General features: G+C 39.3%; 1 protein-coding gene across 6 annotated transcripts in view; it reads left to right on the top strand.

Annotated features, from left to right (window-relative positions):
- TSC22D1 (TSC22 domain family member 1) overlaps positions 1-22,302 on the top strand; it is an 87,067-nt gene that overhangs the window by 21,181 nt on the left and 43,584 nt on the right. The window contains exons 2-4 of one of the 6 annotated variants that reach the window (XR_008319712.1): positions 3,327-3,493; positions 6,253-7,141; positions 7,497-7,514. The exons of 1 other annotated variant lie outside the window; for it this stretch is intronic. Coding sequence is in view for 1 of the 5 variants with exons in the window: in XM_053310787.1 (XP_053166762.1) it covers positions 8,874-8,901 (28 nt within the window). In the remaining 4 variants the exon portion in view is untranslated. 4 more of the 6 variants (XR_008319709.1, XR_008319711.1, XR_008319710.1 and 1 more) reach the window with 4 other exon arrangements.

Below are 22,302 nucleotides of genomic sequence, written 5' to 3'. Positions count from 1 at the left end.
TTGCAGGAATACTCAAATTGCTCTTGTCTATTTAGGTATTTGGCAATTGAGTTTTCTTAACATTGACTCTGGGTGCTTAACTGAATTGACTGGGGTACATAACATTTGGTTTGCTCAAATTTTTTTGAAACATTACATTTTAAGAGTACTGTAACTAAGGATGAAGGTGCTTTTTAGAAAGTGATTTCTGGGAATGTTGGAGCAAAACTTGACATGTAATTTAATTTGGTTAACACCTAGAAAATTGCAGTAACTTCCTTTTTAATAAATTTGTTGTAACCCTGGCTCAAGTCTGACATGATACCAAACCATGACAAATGCCAACCATAGATCAGAATCTAAGCAGTGATTTGAACATCCATAAGTACAATGGGAAAACTCATAGTTCACAGCTGTTTGTATGCTTTTGCTTTCCTTCTTCTGAGCACTCAGCTTCATTCCCATTCTTTGGTGCAGCAGTCTTGTAGAAATGGAGCATGGTCGTATAGTGGTTTCCCAATTCAGGCACAATGCCAAATCAAAGTACAAATGATGGTTTGCAAACATGCTTCAAACCACAGCTTCTGATTCTGGTTTGCTAACTGTTATCAGAACATGGTTTGTCAATTTGGACATTGCAATCTACAATTAAACTTTCTTAACTATAATGTGATATGATGTTTGAATTGAGCGCTTATGTTCACGGTGTGATGGCCTATATGCACTTGTCATGAAACTTTTTTTTTGTTACAACTTGTGCAGTTCTTGGATGAATTCACACCAGGACATTCTGACATTTAAAAAAACAGTTTATAGCTTAGAAACAGAGATGTGGGGTGGAAAATCTTCCAGAAATTTCTCCCATGCTATATTTTCCTATGGCATCTCCCCCCCCCCCCCGCCGTTTCTAAACATTAACTGGCTGACATTTAGACTATCATTGTGTACATGCAGCAGTGTGCGTTCCAGACAACCATTGCACTGTTAACTGGGCAAGGGAAGAGGTGATTCTCATCTATCTCCCCTTCTATCTGTGACACCGTGTGTCACCAAAATATTTTCCTGAGGATTGCGCTGGTGTTAATATAGCATAAGCAAATGCAACATTAAACTAAAGATTGACAAACTTGTTTTGCTGATGTCTGTCTTTGAGAACCTTTTTGATTTTGTAGCCATTAATATTAAATCTGTCTACATAATAAGTAGATTTACAGTAAAAATATATCTATGCATACAAAACAAAATGTAGGGAGCAGGCTGTTTGGTGGAAAATGTCAGGGAGTGGAAGGAAGCATCAAGAAAAGGTAAGTTAAAAAAACAAAAACCCTGTTCGATTAGTATGGTTATTGTAGGGTGGTCCCATGTGGATGACACATGAGTTCATGTCCTGTAAGAGAAATCAATACAAAATGGATATAACGTTCTTTGTCGTTTCCTTTTTCATGTATATTGTCAAAATCTTGTCTGCTCACTGTAGAATAATGGTGCTGTTTGAGTGATGAAAAGCTTTTTTGGAAAAAAATACTTTGTTGCCAAATATCAGAAAAGCTTTTCAAAACAGGCTAATATTTGAACTTTCAGAAAGTTAAGTGACCACTTTTGAAGGATTCCTCAGCTAAAGAAGAAGTTGGAAAAGCTGCTGCTCTTTGAAGTTCTTATTGTTTGTAACTTCTGGCACATAGGTGCCAACTTGGTAATGTAACGTCATGATTATGCGTTGCCTAAGATGGGGCGGGGGGGGGAATGTGGAGTGGTGCATTTGACTAGATGGGAGGATTTATCAGAGTGGAAAGAGCACATGGCTGAGACATACAGTAGACGAATCCAGCTAGTGTATGAGTGTTGTACACAAGTCCTGTTCACTTGTGTTGAACATAGATTTAGTCTGTGTATGGTGTACATCTTTATATTATTCATATGCCCAGCATATGTTGAGTACACGTTCTTTCTGTGCCTTGCGTTTGCAGGGGTCCGCACCCAGGTTTGCTTTTAAAATGAATGCATGCACAGTTATTGACACAAAAACATTTACATGTGCACAGATAACTGCAGGCATATAGAATGTAATGTCTCAATAGGGCTGTAGTTGGGAGTACTTTGTTGCCAAAAATTGAAAAGGTGGTGTTTATGATTCAGCAGATGCATTTCACGGTAGGTTTTTTTATGGACAGTAACTAGGCAGCTACTGATAAAGGTAGAAAACAAGACTGGCATCCTAGCACCTGATGGATAGCATTTCCAGTGAGTAGAAAGATATTGTCAGAGGCAAAGTTCTAGGTGTGTCATTTCTCTCCCCACCACTATTTTTGCTAGTAGCAGCCTTCAGTTTGCTGACTCGTTTACAGTTCCCACAACACTTCTATGAGGTTGAGAGTGATGTGCTCAGGGTTACCCAGTGAGTTTCATCTCTGCACAGCAATCTGATGTTAGATGTCCTAGATTATGCTGCTGTGAACCATTATCTGTACACAGTGTCCCATAATTATCTGTCCTGCATTTCTTCCTGGGGCCTTTATCTTGATTGTGAACAGGTGTTCACCCTAAATGTTTTTGTGGTGACCATGAAATCTCTTGGAGCGATGCAAGTGAGAGAGAATGCAAAGTATGTGCCACTGAATCTTTAATTTCTAAAGGGAAAAAAGCATTATTGAAGACCAAAATCTTCCTTTTTGCTCCAGATAGCCCTTCAAGGAATGTCTATACTTGCTGTTCTAGTGATCGGAGCACAAAGTTCCTCAGTATTTACAAAGGGGACATGAGTCCAAAATGTCACTCTTTTTGTTTTAATAAATAATCTACATTATTTATTTAATGGATTTATTTAATGGATTTTTATACCGCCCCAAACCAAAGTCTCTGCTGTTCTACTTTAAATAGTTTGCTGCATACTAGCATCTATAACCAGTGCAGAAAGATTTTGTGTGCTCAAATGTCTCTGCTTTTAGATGTTGTGCAGCAATGGTTCAGTGAGGAGTCAGCAAAAAGAGTAAGTGGCTGTACTCCTTATTTATTGTGTTTAAATAAACAAAACAAAAAGGCAGGTAAAGCACTTGGAGATGGAATTGGCTTTTATTTCTCCTTTATATTGCCTACATTCTCATTGCAATGAAGTTGACCGTGTGTGTTGCACTCAGCTCTTGTGATATAAGTTCAGTCTTGGATTCAGCCATAGGATAGGATAGACAGCTAAGCTTATATAGATTTTAACTATGAAAAACAACAACAAAGAGCTCATATGGGTTGTAAAGTCTACTTGTATTTATCCTTTCTGGTATACTATGAGAGCAGAAAACACAGCATATGCTTTAAAAATGGCTTTATGTTTCTACTGCATTTTTCTTTTGTAGTTATTTCTTCTAATTTGCTAAACTCTCTTAAACTCTGACTGGAGAAATGAATGGAGAAATGACTTCAGAGGCAACAGACAACAATTTCCCCTGTCCTTAGAGACTGCCATGAAGGATGCATTCCATAACTTAAATGCAAAGCGGAGCACAACCCTCCATCCTTACAGGTGTGTGTATCAAACTGTGTTTAAGTTTGAGAACAAACACTGGGTTGATGTTGGTAATGAAAGACTGATAGTGTTGATTCTGAAATCTGAAACTAAATGGTAGGCAACAGCCTAGAAAACCCTGGAAGAAATACTTTAAGACTGAAACATGAGTTGAATAGCATAGCAAAGAGTTATGAGAACAGTTGGAATAAATTCACAGAATTATATGTTTAGAACAGGCATGGAGAAGCTATAGCCCATAGGCACCTTTCAACTTGCTTGCATGGAGGGATCTGTAGTATGGTTGTTCTGGCCCTTTGCAGGGGCAGTAACAATTGCCCTGATGAGTATTAACAGTCTTTTTTCCTTTGCCATACATTTGACTCTGTTTATAAGGTATGAGCCCTTGAGGAACTCTACTTGGAATAACAGGCCTCCTTGGGCCCCTTTGATACTTGCCAGTCCAGCTGCTTGATTACTTACACAGAGATTTTCTCAAAGTTTGATCCAAGCTTCCCTTTCCCCCTTGCCCACTAAGTAAATTTCCAATTTACTTTTGAAAAGTGCATGTTAATAGCCCTTGAGGCTGTTTCTCTTCATCATTTCTCTGCTATGTGTTTGCCAGTAAACTTTTTATGTCTGTCTTGTACTAGTCAGGAGAATTGTACAAATGGCTCCCTTTGAGCTGGGACTTAGTGTACTTAGTTAAAGGTAGCCCTAATTAGAAATTTCCTTATAGCATACCTGAGCTAAGCATTTCTGAAAAGCCTTCTAAATCTGCCTAAAGATCTCAATGGGACAAGCTGCACCACCCAGGTCACTATGTGGCGATAGAAGAAAGCAGGTACAGCACACGTGAAGTACCTTCAGAGTAAATAGTTCTGGAGAGCGCAAACATGTTGAGATAAGGTGCACACAATAGCCTTTTTAGATGTTATTTTAAAGAAGCAAGTATCCCAAAGTGCTCCGGAAGTCCCACCTTGGCACATCGCTTGCCTGCTTCTCTGCTTCATGGTTACGGCAGTGGTCATCTGAAAAGACGAACGGCATAACCATGATGGTGGGCATTTATGTAATGCTGTCATCATTGTGTTGGAGGTGGGTGGGTGCATGATGTACCAGGGAAGCACTTCTGGAACGCTTTGAGACAACTGTAGTCGTGAACAACGTTTTAAATAACATCTGGATAGGACTTGTGGGTGGGGGTGGGAGGAAATGGAGAGTTTTCCATGAGTGATGGTTTCACTGTAAACTGGGTAAAGATTCCTTCATTTTCAAACATGCTATTCATAAATTGTCTGCAGATTTTTCCCTTTGGATACTTAAAAAAAAATCTACACCACTAAAAATCTATAATTGTGGCAGTCTGTGATGACTTGGAAATTTTATTATCATGCATTGACCCAGGTGACAGAAATGTTGGCAAAAGAAAATTTTGTTTAGAATAAAGCAGAATATCCAACACTTACATGAACTTACATTCTTGACAACTCTACCGTTGCCAGAGGGGAATGATGGTCGTCATCTCTAGACCATGAGCATTTTTCCTGTTTATCCCTCATTTTTCCTGCCAGGGAAAATAGTTCCTTATACCAGTGGGAACAGCTATGATTGCCATCGTTTGACCATGTAGGAAGAACCTGGAATGCCGATTATCCTGTTAGTAGCCATTAGACATCACTGGTAATCAGGATATTACATAAATTACCTGACTTTCCCAGTGCTTGTATAGATGAGTTCCCCTTCCATAGCATAAACAGGAGAAACTGTTAGGGGTTGGAAGGATAGATAGATAGAATTTTATTTATTTATGCATGGAATCAGAATTCCTATGAGCAAAAAAGTAATTTTTAGTGTTGATAATGATTATTTTGTGGTTAGTATGCAAGAACAAACACTAGTATGCAAGAATGCATGTTGTGAAGAAAAATGTTGCTTTCTGATATAACTCTCCAGTTCCGCATGTTCTTAAAGGTTAAGGAGAACAGGAAACTGAAACGAAAAAGTAGAAGTTGAACAAGCACAGCTGTACTGGGAATTTGGTTCAAAAAAAATGGTGACATCCAGAGTAATCAGGAAGGATATTTAATAAGAAAGCAAAAATGTGTCCTGCGACTCGAGTAAATCTGTGATACGCTTTGCTTGGGGGAGGGGAGATATTGGGGCCGCCATTACCTTTTCAAGTTGAAAATTTACTTCTGCTCAATCTAAGCCTTTGTTCACATGAGGCAAAACTGCACTGTATAGGTAGGATTTCATTATTTCTAGAGCACCTAACAAATAACTAGTTTTATGGGGTTTGCCGGTAGGCTTTCCATCTAAGTATACCGTAAAATCCTTCCACATATGGGCTCTTTAAACTGCTTTTTACACAGGTCACATTAGGGTCACATTAGAAATTGTGAGTTTGTCAGCTTTTCATGTACAATTAGCTCTCTTCATTGCAAAGATAATCATGAACGTAAGGTAAAATGAATTTATTCTAATTAATTAACCTTTCAGACAGTAATGGGTGCAACAACATTTTTCCTTTTTGCCCTTGGATTCTCCTCACCCCATTTCATGATCTTGAGCCTGGGGGTCTAGCAATGGAAGGGATGACAATAGAGCAGGTTTGGGAATCTGTTTTCGTTTGCATTGTTGGTGGGAAATATCACCTGGATAACATGCTGTATATATATTCATTTTATTTTATAGAGATTTAAATTGATTTACATCCCTAAACTTTGAGATGAGCTACTTAAATTATTCTTTTAATTTTTTTTTCTTTTTTTAAGGGAGGAATTCTGAAGGGCTCACAATAAACCTTAGCACCTGTATAATGAAGGGGCATCTTAAAGATGGAGCAAATAATCTGACTGAAGTGGAAACTGACACATGGAAATCGTGACCCCTTATAGGCCAAGCAGGCCTTGTCTGGCTCTCTTTGCCTTTGTGCTTTTGTGTTTATTTTTGGAAACTTGGTGGTCTAGTTGTGTTAGGCAGCTCTCCCTCCAGACCCCAAGAGAATGCGACTGAGAGTCTTATTGGCTATTCTCCCATAATTTCCTCAGCCTTGTAGCCTTTTTAGGTGGAAGGACCTAAATGAGTGGTTGCTATGACCCTTCTTCTAGGTAACTTGATAATGGTAGGAAAGGCATTGGCCTCAGAGTCCATTTCTAGGGGCCTCAGGCAGACTTGGAGTGTCAGCCTCATAGTGGTGATAAGTTGCACATGTGGCCTGGGGGGAGCATATGTGTGTCCTTCGGGTCAGTTGCCTTAGTTTCCTCAGAACTGGCCTACAGTTGAGAAGCAACCAAAGGGAAAAGTCTTGCAGCACTTTCAAGTCTAATATTTATTGTGGCATACGGTTTTTGTTGTTCGTTTTTTGTGAGCTAGAGATGACTCTGAAAAAGCAGGCTTCTCCCAGGAAAACTCATGCCATAGCAAAACTGTTTTTCTTGAAGATGCCACAAGACACTTGGTTCTGTTTACAGCCTAGCATGGTTACCCATTTGAAATTCATCAAGGACAATAAAACTTTGTACAGACATGATATGTGGGTGAACTGCTTCTTTCTGGCTTATATGACTCCAGTGATAAACTGCCTGTTTCTTAAATAAATATTTGGAGAGCTCATAACTATTCTCTGTAGCTGACCAGACTCTAAAGTCAAAATCCAAGCAGGTAAGGAAAACTAGCGGTTGATTTTCCATGTTGGTATTGTGGGACGGCATACATAAGGTTATCTCCCTTTTATCCTTCTAGCACCCTGTGGGGGTAGGTTAGGCTGAGAGATGAGTGATTTGCTCAAGGTCACCCAGTGGGTTTCATGGCTGAGCAGAGTTTTGAGCCCAAATCACCCCTGTGCAGTGTTCTGTCTGCTAAAGCATCTGACTCTCAAGTTACTGAGAATGTTGTGTGTGTCTAATTCGTCTGGACTAGACACTTCTATTAGCCCTCCTTATGTCTCTGAATTTCCCCCCTCCTACTTAATCTTATTTTTAAAAGTGATCTAAAATGAATGCTAATATTTCAACAGATACAGAATGACTGAGTCTAACATTGCACAGTAGTATGCCTATGAAGAGGCACTGCCAAAATTAATTATGTCTAGTGCAAAGGCTGGGAGGTCTGACTGATCAAAGCAGGTAGGTACAGATGCTTCATATGTGGAAGAAATGGAGGGAAAGAGCAGCAAAGGGGTTTGTTTTGGGTTGCACCTTGATCCTCTTCCTTTCATCCCTGGCCAAGACACAGCACACTCTGCTTAGGCTACGGTATTGGAAATACTTTTGATTTACTAAAAATGTGTCCCTGTATGCTTGATTTCCAAAACTGCATATACAGGAATTATCCCTGTACTACATCATCATTAATATTATTATTATCATTATTATTATTAGACTGAGTATAATTTAATAGCCATGTATGCTTTGTCTTTTTGAAGCTGTATTTGAGCTTTACATTTTTTCCAAAAAAGTTCTACAGGCTCTGCAAATTTAACAAGTCTCTAGGAAAAAAAGAACATTAATTGTGGATTTGTCTAACCTATCTAAAACTGATCTTAACTGTATTTAGTTTAACAGTGGTTCTAACAGAAGTGGTTAATTTTCCTACAGATTTGTCAGATTAGCAGATACAGAATGCACTTCTATAGACATATATATCTTTGAAAGAAAAAAAGCAAATAAAACCCAGTCTCCACTCCTATAATCTTAGAGTAGGAAACATTCAGAAAATATGTGATTGGATCACTAATTGACTTCTGAGTCTGTAGCTAAGGACCAGGGTGTTCTATGTATAAAAAAAATCAACAGCATAATTCCTGTAGTGTGACAGATTAGATAGCAAGTAAAAATAATTCTGTAATATGAATTACATTAGAGTCGGCAAGATGATACTTCTAGTATTGTAACTTCCTTGCTTGTAAGGAGTAATCTTTACAAAAGCAACAATATGCCTGTACTCTTTCTGTTGCAACAGATTTTAAATTTGTTTTCCATTCATATGAAGTCTTTATCTCCCAATATTAAGAGATTGGCTCTAGGGTGTTCAGCTTTGTAGTCCAGCAGTACTACTATATCATGGGAGCAACACAAATTTTATATCTTTCAAATAGTGTGACTAGTGAGTGCCACAATTTAGTCTGATCAGTTTGTGATTTTGGGAAAGACACTGAGGAAATTCTTGTGTCCCAATTAAGCCTATAAAATCCATAGTTAAGAAATAGTTGCTGTTGGAGTGCTGGGTGTGTTTGAGATGAAAATTATTTTCTGAAGTGCCACAATACCACTTTGTGTTTAGTCTCTGTATACACAGCAAGATAAATAATATATAAATGCTTTCATATATAAATATAACATGTTAACCAAGGCATCGTTCTCTTTTTTTCAATGGATGTATACCGTCTGGCTAGAATTAATGATATCTTCATGAACATTTAGAACCTTTGTGATTGCCTAAAGAGAGCAACATTTCTACGTCTCTTATGGTATCTGAGTTCTTTGTAGAACATAAACATCAAAAGAAGTCAGAAGAACCAGGGGTGAAAAGAGTCAATAGTGAATCTGCTAAATCCAGTTTGAAGAATGCAGATAGAATTATGGATAATACCATCGAGCTGTTACTGAAAGGGCCTCCCTTAGAATTCTTCCAACCTTGGAACTAGAAAAATAAATAAAAAGAGGCAAACAGCAGAAGTCCTTGAGGACTTGGACCACTGTATGGAAGAACAGCAAGGATGGCAAGCATAACTGAAGAATCAAAGGAAGTCTCTGTCTTCTGGAAGCAATTTTTAGACTCTGAAGTGAATGGCATCATGGTTGTTAATATATCTCCAGAATAACTTTTAGTATTTGGCAAAAGCCTATTAATGTCCTAAACAAGAAATTCCATGCATAGAAGTGTGGAGGTGGGGTGGAATTATCAGTTCAAACACAGACTTGAAAATGCTTAATGAGCCCTCATTCTTGCAAGGTGACTGGAGGTTATCACCAGCAGAGTAATTGTCTTTCTGCCAATAAAGCTTTACAGCTATTAAATCCAGATGATAGATGTTTTTTTTGACTGGTCTGTAGACCTGTATGACTTCGCTTACATTTAGCAAATTAAAAAATGAAAGATGATTTGGTTTCATTTTAAGGGAACTTAATAAAAACTCCTTAACATCTACTTGTCTAACTTTCTTTACAAGATGAAGAATTGTGATTATTGTATATAAATTGGAGATGTGACAATATTTTAGAATTGTTCAGAGGTGCTGAGAATTGCGATTTGACTATATGCAGTATAACTACTCCCTATGGAACCAATGATATGGCTTAAATGGAACAAGAAATGTTAAATGTTAATGCAAGGGGTGAGGGTTAGCTTAGTTGTAGTGCATATGTTTTGTGTGCATAACATCTCAGGTTTAAGTCCTGTCAACTTAAGTTAAATGTTCTTAGGCAGCAGAGTTAGGAATGACTTTTGCCTGAGACCTTGGGGAGCTTCTGCCAGTCAAGGCAGATAATTCAGGGATGATGATGATTATATAATAAAATATTGATGGGCATCCTGACTAATGAAGCACTAGTGTTTCTAAAAAGTTCAACTAACTTGGTTCCATTGCTGGCTCAGCAGTGGGGGTAAACTTCAACTACCTCTCCTTCCACAGGAAGTACACTCTGCCACTCAAAAATAGGTCCCCGAGTATTGTGTAGCCATTAGGGACATAGTTTCAGGTGATACAGAGGGTTTCCAGAGGGAGGAGAGATCATTGAAATTCTCCACAGTCACATTGGCACTTGGGCAGCATTGCTCTGGAACTCTTCAGAAGGACAGGTGGTACACTGGTTTTAGGATTTTGACTAGTATCCCTATATAGAATATGTGTATCAACAAAATCTCAGTGGCTTACATTGTAATGACTTAGATGGACCAATAGTTGGACTCTGCCTGAGGCAGTTTTCTATGTAGCTACTATTCAGTCTCTTTAAGAGAAAAACGTTTGGCTAAGTAAGCATCAAAATGTGTGCTTCTCAAACTGTTAAACTGTTTTAATATCAAATAGTATTTGCTTGGCTGGTTGAGAGGGTCTCTCTCTTTGGGATGTCTGAAACTGAAGTAGTAAATTTGATTTATGTTCATTCCTATTAAGTTAGTCAAGATCCTGTGGCAAGATCCTGTAGGCTGTGCTCTTGAAAAAGTGCTCTGCTTTTTTGTGAAGGAGCAGATGATGATGATGAAGAGATGCTGAGAGTATAGCTCCTTGTACTACCCTCTCTACATAGAAGCTTTTCAGCATCTTAGATATTTTCATCAGGCAGTCGAATAAGTTTTTATATATGTGCAACTATTAATCGGATTAGTATTCTTTGTAATATGGGAATAGGGCTAACTTGCAAAGTCTTGGTATCTCAGTTGCAAAGAGATATCCATCCATAAAAACACCTGAGAGAGCCATTTCTTTTGTCTGGTGGTTTAAGAAACAATTTATAAAAACACTGCATTGAGATCAGTTCAAAATGTTGAATGATTAAAAATGCAGGAGGCAAATTCTAAAGCAGCTAGATTGCAGAAACCTAAAATTCAAATACCTGACAGAATAAAGAAGTCTTGATACTTTTCTGAGCACATTTATTTATAGTTCAATTTTAAACTGCCTTTCATAAAATGTATCCCAAAGGCAGTTTACAAAAATTAAAATACAATAAAACTCCATAAAAATCACACTTAAAACAGTAAAAATCACAAAACACCAAAAAACAACTCTAAAAATGACAAACAGAAGCTGAACTGCTGAAAGACCTGGCAACCCCTAAGGGGAAAACCCTGAACAAATAAAGATATTTAGTTTTTTTTTAAGCAGCCACAGATGTTAAAGAGCAGACATTCACTGGGAGAGCATACCAAAGCCTGGGGGCATCAACAAAGAAGGTCCTGGCCCACCTGCACAGACACTCTCTGCTGGCATGTGGAGCTAAGCCCGCTCTGGCATATCTTCCTTTGGTGGAAATGTCACAAAGAACAGTCACCTTGTCTGTCTTCCACAAATAAGGAGATTAACCTTGCCTTGTTTCTTTGGCTAGTTGCAAACTGGTTAAAACGTGGTACCAAAATTCTGACAGTGACTGTAATAGACACACAAGCTGTAACAGGAAAAGGCCTTTCATGATCTAAGCGGTTTTGGCATACTCATCACTGCTGGTCTTCACTCATGTCTCCCCTATAAAAAAAGTTCTAGGTGTCTTTGGAAAATCCTCAATGCTAGTCTGAAATAATTGAACTTTGTTTTCTGAAATCAAACAGCTCTATCATTAGGATGTGTTATTGTTTTCCTTAGAGAGGTCAGTGATTTTATTTTTGTTAATTTCAAAATTTCAGTCTAGTGTTTCCTCTAACTTGATGTGCTAGCCTTTGTTCACGCCAAAATACTTGTATGTTGTTTTGTTCCATTTTGAAATCTGTTTAACCAGCATCTACTTTCTTAGTTACTCCATCCTTAATCCAAGATTTCTGGTTGGTAAATACTTTGTGATTTTATTCCAAGATTAGTTTCAGCAGTCCTGTTTGGAAAGCTTGTTATCCTCCTGTAAGTACAGAATGAATGTGTTTATGAATGTCAACATTTTTTCATTGGTTGATCCGAAACAAACACTGAACTGCAGACTGGATTCCATATAAAAGGAGTGGAGTGAATGCTTACTGCCTGCCTGCCTAAGTGGTACTTAGATACTGACATGTGTCAGCAAAGCCTCTGCAAAGGCTAGGCCTACACAGAGCAAAGTAAGTGTTCCCTGCTGCTGCCTCCTGTGGTGTCATTGGGGGTTGTTCATCTCATTGCAGGTACCAGCCTTTGCAAATACCTTGCATTCCTTTTCTCATTTGCACTCATTCCTCATTCTCATTCCTTTTCTCTCATTCCTTTCATTCCTTTTCTCATTTGCACTCAGGGATGCAATGGCCATCTCATAATGCTGCATGACACTGAATCTACTATGCAGGTACCAGAATGTTCAGGGCATCTAAGAGACTTGACAAAACCCTACTACAGATTCTAGTAATTATGAGGATACATGGAGATATCCTCTCAGCATTTCTTGTTCAGGTGCCATTTATTCATTTTAGCTTCAGGCAGAAATTGAGTATTCGGTACAAATTTAATATTGAAGCAGATTCTTGGCACTGTGTTTGACTAGGATAGAATAAGAGATAGTATGCTGCAATGTTCATTGTCTTATGGAAAGTAGATACTGTAGTGCAGAGCATCCTACATGGTGGGGTATCTACCTATGTGTTTTCGTGTGTGTGTGTGTGTGTGTGTGTGTGTGTGTGTGTGTGTGTGTGTGTGTGAGATATTAACCTCAAATTGTGTGTAGCTTGTGGCTGTTTACATTCCTGAGAATAGTGGTGATCATGGTTCTACAGATAAGCTTGAAAATATAATAGCACTATGTCCCAATAATGAGTAGGCAAGCTGGAAGAAGCCCAGAATAACTGGCTTTCAGATTTGTTTCTAAGCAAACAGTATGAATTTTTATGCCACAGAGGGGTTTTTAGACCTTTAAAAAATAAAACATGAATAAGATTTCAGGGAGAAATATTGGAGTATGAATACAACAAATATTTATATAGGAGTATTTCTGACTCTAGTTGTCGTCTTGGTTTTTATTTCCTAATTACTAGTCCTTTATTCTTTTCCAGTTCCTTCTGGTGTTACAGTACCTCCGGTTTGTCTTGGTGTATTAACATTTAATTCTCCTTACTGCTGTGGACTGATTATTTGAAATATTTATATCCTACTTTTTTCTTTGTATGAATTCATGGCAGCTAACAAAAATATTTTTTTAAAATTATTATTATTAATTGATAATGTAGGAAGTTGCATACAATAAAGTACTCTAAAGATACTCTAGTGCTGAAGCTCTCTGGATGGGAGATTATCTGGGAAACTTCTCGTAACCCCTTGGAGGAATAGGATGGAAAAAATAGTAAGTCTTGCAAAGGAAATACATTCCAAAGCCTTATGGCCCGGGTAGTGAGCTGCCTTTCTCCTCTCACTTCTTGTTCTGATAGGAAAAAAAAATACTGAACATGGATTCCCTGTGGACATCTTGGCAAATAAGGGATTGGGCATTGGGATAGGTGTGTATATTGGGAGTGGCAGTATCTGAAATGTACATGTTATGAAAAGCTGTGAAGGCTGAAATGAGCACCTTGAACCTAGATGTAAAAGCAAACAGGTAGGTTGAATATGATTCTGCACCAGCTAATTTCTCCAAAGCATCTTCAAGGATGCACAGAGGGCATTATAACATGCATGAATGATGGTAGCAAGATCCCAGTTTCCCCAGAAGACATCACTTCAGTTTGCTTGCACTTGCCAATTTGACCAAAGTTTTCAGCCACTGGTTCAGAACCACAACGGCTGCTCTCAGATCGCTAGATAAGGATAGAATTGGCTTTCTTTAGTATACTGATTGTGGGGAATGACATTTTCATGGATCCTTCAAATGCCACATCAGGAAAGATGGGAACTTCTATCAGTACTAAACTCTGAGCTATGAAGTTTGAATCTCTCTTCAGGTAGTATGCTGGCAGATAATTCAAGTGTAGCTGCTGAAGTTTTTATAGGCAGAGGTTGTTCTTAGTAATAGAGTAAAAATCTAAACTTTAAAAAAATCCATTCACATTTTGGTTCTGCTGGACCACTGAGAGGAAAGGCTCAACAAGTCTATATTACCAGGCTAAAATTGCACACTGCCTTTCCCACTAAAAATCAGACGTTTGGGAAAAAGCAAATATTGGAGAAAAGAGAATAATTTTTGCTAGTTGGTGCTTAAAGGCTGCATTAAAGTAGTGGTAAGATCTTGGGTGAATAATGTGTTTGGGAACTTTTGCTCACTTTGACTACCCTGCTGAAAGTGGCACTCCTGTCAAAGTGGTTATGGTTAGGGGACAGCATGGTGGTGGAGAGATGATGGATCAAGTAAGGGGAAGGCACCTTAGATGTCTTTATACTATTTTGCCATCTTGTCCTCACCCCAACCTGGGGGACATTGGTACACTAGCTCTTGTATCGGTCTATTGAATCTGATGCTACTGAATCCCAGCTCTGAATGGAAAACAATCATTATTTCAAATTTGATTCTGGATGAGAATGCCAACCTGGCTTGTATCGCAGAAACCAGGTTGGATGTGCGTGTTTGTTCTCTCCTAGCTGTGCCCTCCAAGTTTCCATGTATGCCTATGGTCAGGAGCAGGGAGAGGAGAGGCTGTGGTATATCAGGATTCTGTCTCCCTCACCTGGTGCCCTGTGCAGCAACTGACTAGCTTTTGAGTGCCTGTACCTGGTGCTGGGTTCCAAAGAAAAAATAAGGATTCTGTTGGTGCATATCATCCACATTGCTGCCCAGCAGTCTCCCTGACAGAGCTGGTTTCGCATTATGGTGTTGAGAACTCCAAGGCTTATTGTCTTGGGAGGCTTTAATATTTATATGGCGGTCACGTTACTGAAAGTGGTTCAGGATTTCCTTTTTAACTCTTGAATAATTTTTCTAAACAAATATCTGTCAGTCAAGAAAATAAATATTTTTCATTAATCAGAGAAAGTGAAAACCACAACTATATTTCAATTAAATTGCACCAAATGAATGAAAAAGTTGAATGTTATATTGTATATTGTTGCTCCAGGTCAATAAAAAGACTCCAATTGAACATAAAATCATCATCCTACTGCCTTTCTATATTTGAATAAAGTTGGTAAATTATAGCATAACGAGATTGTATAGTTTCCTTTTTCTTGTTATAACAAATCTTGCAGCAGTTAGTAAATATGTGAGCAACTCTCAATCAACAGAAATTATTATTGAGGGAAAGTTACAATTTACAAGAACAATTCCAGTACATGTGCAGAAGATCAGCCCTCTCACACCCATGTTTCTAGCACAGGTCTGACCGAGATGGACAAATATGAGGCAATGTGAGTACTGCTGAGTACCAATTCCATGATCATTTAAAAAAAAAAATGATCCTTCAGGTTGGCATTTGAAGTAAGCTTGGGAACTTTTCATATTTGGTGCCATAGGGTAACCAAGATCAATTTCCCATCTTAATTAATAATGATGTTTATCTATATTTAGATTAATAAGCAACTTATGAGTCAGTGTAGCCATCTCAAAGTTGTGTAAGTATTAATTCAAAATCTCTCTGTTCCTCTGGAGGCCCAAAATCCCTAAGCAATTTATTCACCACTTTCTTTGAGTGCATTTGAAGGTGTTGGATTCATAGAGTTCTACCCTCCATGAGTTCAGTAATTTCTAAGAAGCTTCATGGTAACTTCTTGAACTAGACTGTCTATAGAGGTGAGTTCATAATTAATCCAGAGTTGTATGTTACCAAAAAGTCTTGGTTTTCAATTCCCTTAGTAAAATATAAAGTAGTCAGTGGTGATGAACCAGAACTTAGCATTCCTTTTAAATTTTAACCAGTTAAAATATACTGCTCTGGTACATAGATTCCTCCTTATGTTAGATACAATATTTCTACTGTAAAACTATATAGCGTATCCTTTAGGAATAGGAATAGCCACTGGTTCTGTTGCTATAATTCTGTCAGTACCAAGCTGAAACTTGAAACAAAGCACATTATAATAATGTTTTATAGGAAGGAAGTACAACCAGTGCTCCTCTGCCCAAAAGTTTATAAACTGTCTTAGCTGCCACTCTGGGGGCTTCTTAGATGCCCAAACGAACATCATAATCAACTGTTGCCATTCTTTGAAAATGTCAGAATAACATAATATTTAATAATAAAAATAAAATCTAAGGAGTGGCTCATGATTTCTTGGCCACCATGCCAATCATTGTTCAGTCTCAAATAGTTGGTCCCACACACATGACAAGACATGCATTACATCTCATCTCTTGCATGACATTTGACAGGGTTGATCTGTGGATGGGAGAGTCTAACGATTTCCTTGTCATGGACAGGTAATGGCTTTGAGCTGCTCTGGGTCACCTTAAGGTGGGGGCCCTATCTAGTTAGTCCACCTCCAGTAGTTTATGGATCCACATAGTTTCCTGATGTCTCTGAGCGATTTCCCTGCAGCAAGAGCTGTTGGTACTCTCAGTGCTTTGCAATGAGGGGGTTGTAATCTGGCAATTAGTACAATAACTTCTAGGTGCTGTGAGGTAATGCAGAGCCTCTGCTTCCCCTTGGTATACAGAAGAGCTGAGGGTAATGAAGCAGTTGAGCCAACTGCTGCAGCAGCACAAATGGTAGAAATCTTGCAGTAAATCTGATCAGACACAGTAGGAGTCTGTATTAGAATCTGTGCTGTGGCAGTGATGACAGCAAAGAAACTATTTCTGCCACCATTGTGTCTTCACAATGTCTGCCAGCAGAGTGGTTCTGGGTGTTAGGGATCTGCTACTGTGACCAACTTGCATTACATTTTGCGTCTAAAATAGCTCAGTTCTACTCCAACCTGGACACCACCATTTTTAACAGAATCTGAACTGAATGTGGCCGGTGTGCCATCTGTCTTAATTGTTATGGGTACCTTTTAGATTATTCAGCTTAAGGATGCAGAGGCTGCTTGGAGGTGTGAGACTACCACCTGTGCCTTTTGTCCTTGCCCTTCTTGGCAAACTAAAACAGCTAGAGGGGAAGTAATGGTTACAAGACTCAGAGGTGACTAATGCCCCCGTGAGATGAGATCTTCTTCTCCTTGAAAGAAGGCAGTGGTACACCTTTTTAAAAGTCATCATTGGCTCTTTGGAATCAATGCATCATTCGCAGACTGAAACAACTATTGGCTGGTATCAAACTTTCTTCTTTTTGGGAAGGGTGATAGAGCAGCTGGTGCCCTTTCGGCTCCAGATACTCCTGGATAAGACTAATTACTTGGATCCATCTCAGTCTGGTGTCAGATCTGGTTATGGGACAGAAACCACCTTGGTCAGCCTGGCGGATGACCTGCACTGAGATGGGAGAGCACAATTGTGTTGATTCTCTTGGACCGCAGAGCATCCCTGGATACTGTTGACAATGGTATCCTTCTGAAAGATTTCACCAGGGTGGGACTTAAGGGCATTGCTTTACAATGGCTCCAGCCCTTCCCAGTGGACCATACCCCAAAGGTGTTGCAGGGGACCTTTAGCTCTGCCTCCTGGCTTTAGGCTCACGGCGTACCACAGGGCTCTCTCTTGTCCCTCTCGGTTTTCAACAGTAACATGAAACCACTGGAAGAGGTCATCTGGAGGTTGAGGTTGAGGTGTTGCGATGACACCCAACTATGTGGATGATGCCCAACTATACATGTCACTTCCATCGGCTAGTTGCAGGGAGGCAGTGGAAACCCTGAGCTGATGTCTGGAGGTGGTTTTAGTCTGGATGAAAATAGACAAACTAAAATAATGTGGGTAAAGCACAGGTGCTGTTGGAAATGCTGTCAATCTGGATGGAAGCTTACAACAGACTCTAGATAGGATTATGCTTCCCCTGAAGATCCAGGTGCAGAGATACCTGGCATTACCCCTGGTTTCCCAGGTGATGGTAGCTGACAGGAATGCCTTTTATTAACTTTGGCTGATTCACCAACTGTAGTCATCACTCTAAGAAGAAGTTGGCTCTGACTTGAATTACCCATGCACTCAATATGACCAGATTAGACTACTGTGTGAGGCTGCCCCTGAAAACTGTTTGTGAACTTCTGTTGGTTCAGAATAGGGCTGCCAGATGGATGTGTGTAAGACACTTAGAACACACCTTACCTGTCTTGTACCAAATACACTAGCTGCCAACTTGTTTTGGTGCTTATTATGACCTTTAAAGCCCTGTTTGGCCTAGGACCAAGTTACTGTTAAGGACTGTCTAGATCTATATTAACCAGCCTGGACCCCAAGATCTTTCTGTCTGGTCTACCATTCATACAAATGTGGTGAGGACCAGAGACATGACTATCTCTGTGATGGCATCGCAATGGTGGAATTCTTTGCCTGAGCCCCCTCATTAACCTTTTTAAAACAAGCTGTCAAGGTATTGTTTAATTCCACCTGGATTTTCATTATTTTTGGCTGAATATTTTATGCTACTTTTATTGGCATTGCTGAACTTTTACTGCTGCTTTATTGCTATCGTTTTCTTATTTATGGATGTGAGTTAATTTTTTTTTTAAAAACTGCTTTGCATAAATGTGTTTTGAAGTAATTGAAAAACTTGGATGGATAGATGCAGTTTAAACAAATTAGAGTGCTAAATTAAATGAGAAATATTAAAATATAATCCCCAGTCAATTTTAGCCCTATGGCTTTAATCTTGAACAATTGAGTACCTCGTTAAGCATGATAAAGAAACTGCAACTTTGTGTGTAAAACGTTTTGTTTGCAGCCATGAATTATGGTACTTCAATTCTTGTTGTCATCCACCACACCCTGTAAATATAATGTCCTTTTCTTGAGAATGCATTTATATTCCTGTAGCCTTTGGGCATCTTGCATCTGAAAATTTTGTCTCATTATCGTTCTCCCATTCAACTTTGGACAAATCTAAATGCTTGTTGCTGCTTTCATCAGTATCTGCTGCTTCCTAGTATGGTAAAATTGATCAGATTCACTGTTCCTTGCTTCCGAAAGCTTTGCATCATTTTCTTACTGCCTGTCTACTGTGTGTTTGTGTTTGCTACTCTTTTACCTTAATGTTGTCACATTCTAAATATTTCTACAGTACTTCTATTTTTCTGTGGTGCAAGACAGCATGCGCCTATTGCAGTGCTTGTCGGTTTCAGGGGAGTACGTTTTCGTGGATACGTTCTATCAAGGTAGTGATTAAACTACAACTCCAGGGGTTGCCTGTGGTGTCCACAAATCTCCTGTGTATGTATTTAAGTTAAAATATGTCACAGAATAATTTCAAGTTATAATAGCATATTCCCAGTGCTGCTATTTCCAACAGTACAATGTACTGGCTTTTGCCAAAAATCTGATGTAAGAGGCAAACCCTTTTGCAACTGTAGCTCCTCAATTGCATTGGTTATTTACATTTTTAGCTTGGGTTGTTGCCACCATACTGCAATTGTATTGTTCTAAGTAGCCTTGTTGAAATATATGGAGATTCTTTGTGTGAGCAAATTTTGGCTGCTCCAGAAAAAGAAGCTGCTTCTCCCTCCTCCCCCTTCCTCCAAGGAAAGCAAGAGAGAGCCTGGGGAAGTCTAGACACTCTCTTCTAAGCAGCCTTGAAAAGCAACACTTTCTGACAACCTCTCTAGCCTTTGTGTTCAAGGAACCTCAGTTCTTTCAGTCCTTAGAGTTTGATGAAGTAGGTAAGTCTGTGGGCTGCTTCACACACACACTACAGCAGAAGCAGCACAGTGTAATAACATTGCTACATGTACGTATGTCACCATCAGAGCCAGCAGCACAGCTCTCTTTCAATGAGTGCGCCTTGTGAAATGTGGCAGTGAGCGGGGACTGATCATTGGGTGATCACCCCTCATATTCTGACAGGATGTTTTGTATCCAAATACAATACCTTCATGCAATGCACATGTGTACCCCCTTCACTTTGGATTTGGCACGTACTGTTTGGCTGGTTTTAAAATACCCACGAGGAGGGAAGGGACCAGTACTTCCCCAATCACTTTCCCAAGTGTGCACGCCGCAGTCTATACAGAACTTGAATGTCTCACCCCAGTACAAAAAATATCTTGTATGAAGGTGGCCCTGAGACTTGATCGCTGTCGAGGGGCTTAACTTAATATGTGCACAGTTCTGACTTGAAGACTTTGAAGATCATGTGAGGAGTTTGTATGGAATCGAAGGCACAATTGGGGACCAGTGAAGGAATTTGAGGGGCATTATGTGGCTGAGAGGAGTGAATGATTTTGGCAGCAGAGTTTGGAGGTGAGAGGGTTGAGGGCTAGCAATGGAAGAGTGGGGTGAAGGTTGTAGTAGTCGGGACCGGGATGGTATTTGCATGTATGTTGTACTTGGGAATTTATTCTTGAGTCCAGGATGTAATATGCAAAGCAGTTTGACCAAATATTTTGCCATAGTTAATGTGCATTCTAAGAAGCCTGCCTGCTACAATTCTATAGCAAAATAGATAGCTATGTGCTTCCTGCGGATTAATTAGCCCATACAGCCCTTTATCTCTGTTGTACCCACAGTGCCAATTCAGATAATATTCTGAACTGCCATTCCTAATCGCATGAGGAAGGGGTATGGGTGTGCACGTCTTTCCTCCCAACCTACCACTTTCTAATTGCACAGGGGGCACTTCACCTGAAGTAGGCTTACATGTGCAAATGAAATGCTACATAGTGTCTCCTGCATTTAAGGGCAGCTCAGATGAATTTCTTGCATCATCATTATTATTATTATTATTATTATTATTATTATTATTATTACTCCATTTATATAATGGCTGAATGGGGAATTGAACTCTGGTCTCCCCAGTCCTAGTCCAGCACTCTAACCACTACACCACGCTGCCTCATTTGATGATGAGGAGGTAGCTTATCTGGTGCGGGGAGATGGAGATATACGTGTGCACACTCCTTACTCATGCTTTTAGAATGGCTTGTTTGTAGTCCTGGCACAAAATGCATGATATTTCTTTCTACCCTTCCAGTGCAAGCTTGTGTGAAATGAGGATTGTAAAACATTGATAGCGAATAAAAGGTGCAATGGTAGTTTAATTCAAAGTAAAGGAGTGAAACTGTGTGTGCTGTGTGGTTGTAGAGAAAAACCTGAGCACCTTGGGCAACGTAATATAAACAGGGTGTATGTTTAGAAGGTTTGATAAGTAACAATAATAGGCTGTTCCTTACCTTCCGGAAAGAATGCAGTTATTTTGGAGACTGTGTATTTGAAACATTTACTCTGTTATGACCTGCGTGTCCCTCCCATATTATTTTTTTTAAAAAACCCATTGCCCCTGAACTGCATTTTACTTCTGGTTCAGGTAGGTGTGTGTGTGTGTGTGTGTGTGTGTGTGTGTGAGAGAGAGAGAGAGAGAGATTTCAAGCCATCCATGTGCAACTGAATTATTTTGTAGCAAGATTTTATTTATTTATTCAGTTCATATAGCACCTTTAATAAAACATATCCTGAGGCGGTTTACAAAAGTTAATACAATAACCTCAGAGTTACTCATCAAAACTCATTGAGTCTTGATTGAGTTACTCATCCAAGTTTTACCAACAGATGCTTAATTGTTTCATTTAAATGCAGTTCATTGGTAGGGTAAGCACCCTACGTTGACAAAAGCCTTATTCAGACATAGTTGTGTGAGTGTACCAATGTCTGTACACTCGTACACGTTTTTGTGTGAATGACTGTACCTGAGTTCATTTAAAGTGAACCTGGGCACAGGCCCCCTCAAATGCAGCATACAGATAGGAAGTGTCCTGCTATCTGTAACCAACATAAAGTGCTAATAACTATACATGTGTACACATCTGTACCGGTGTGCACTGTACACGCGTCCAGGACTCTAATGGTCCTGGACTCTATTGCCCAAGGAATTAACTTTGTATAAGGGCAGCTTTGGATGCTGCACTTGATCCCTGTCTATTTTTAAATATGTCCGATCTGTCCTAAGAGGACAAGTGTCATCTATATTGAGGCATAAGTCTCTATAGTGCTGTAACTAGTGTGTGGATGTACTTGACTTTGAATCGATATGGTCTTATGGCAGAGGTTCTCAGATGTGAGTCTCTAGATGTCCCACAGTGGTTGGAAGCTGGGGATGAGAGGTGCTGTAGTTAAACATCTGGGGACCCAGGGTTTGAGAGTCACGGTCTTAATGGGTTGAATTACTCCACCCCCACCCCCTCTCTGTTTTTTTGAGATAAGTGGTGG

Source organism: Hemicordylus capensis, chromosome 3 (assembly GCF_027244095.1).
Source record: "Hemicordylus capensis ecotype Gifberg chromosome 3, rHemCap1.1.pri, whole genome shotgun sequence".
NCBI lineage: Eukaryota > Metazoa > Chordata > Lepidosauria > Squamata > Cordylidae > Hemicordylus > Hemicordylus capensis.
The sequence above is the reverse complement of the archived record's forward strand: the minus strand, read 5'-3'. Positions and strand labels throughout refer to the sequence as shown.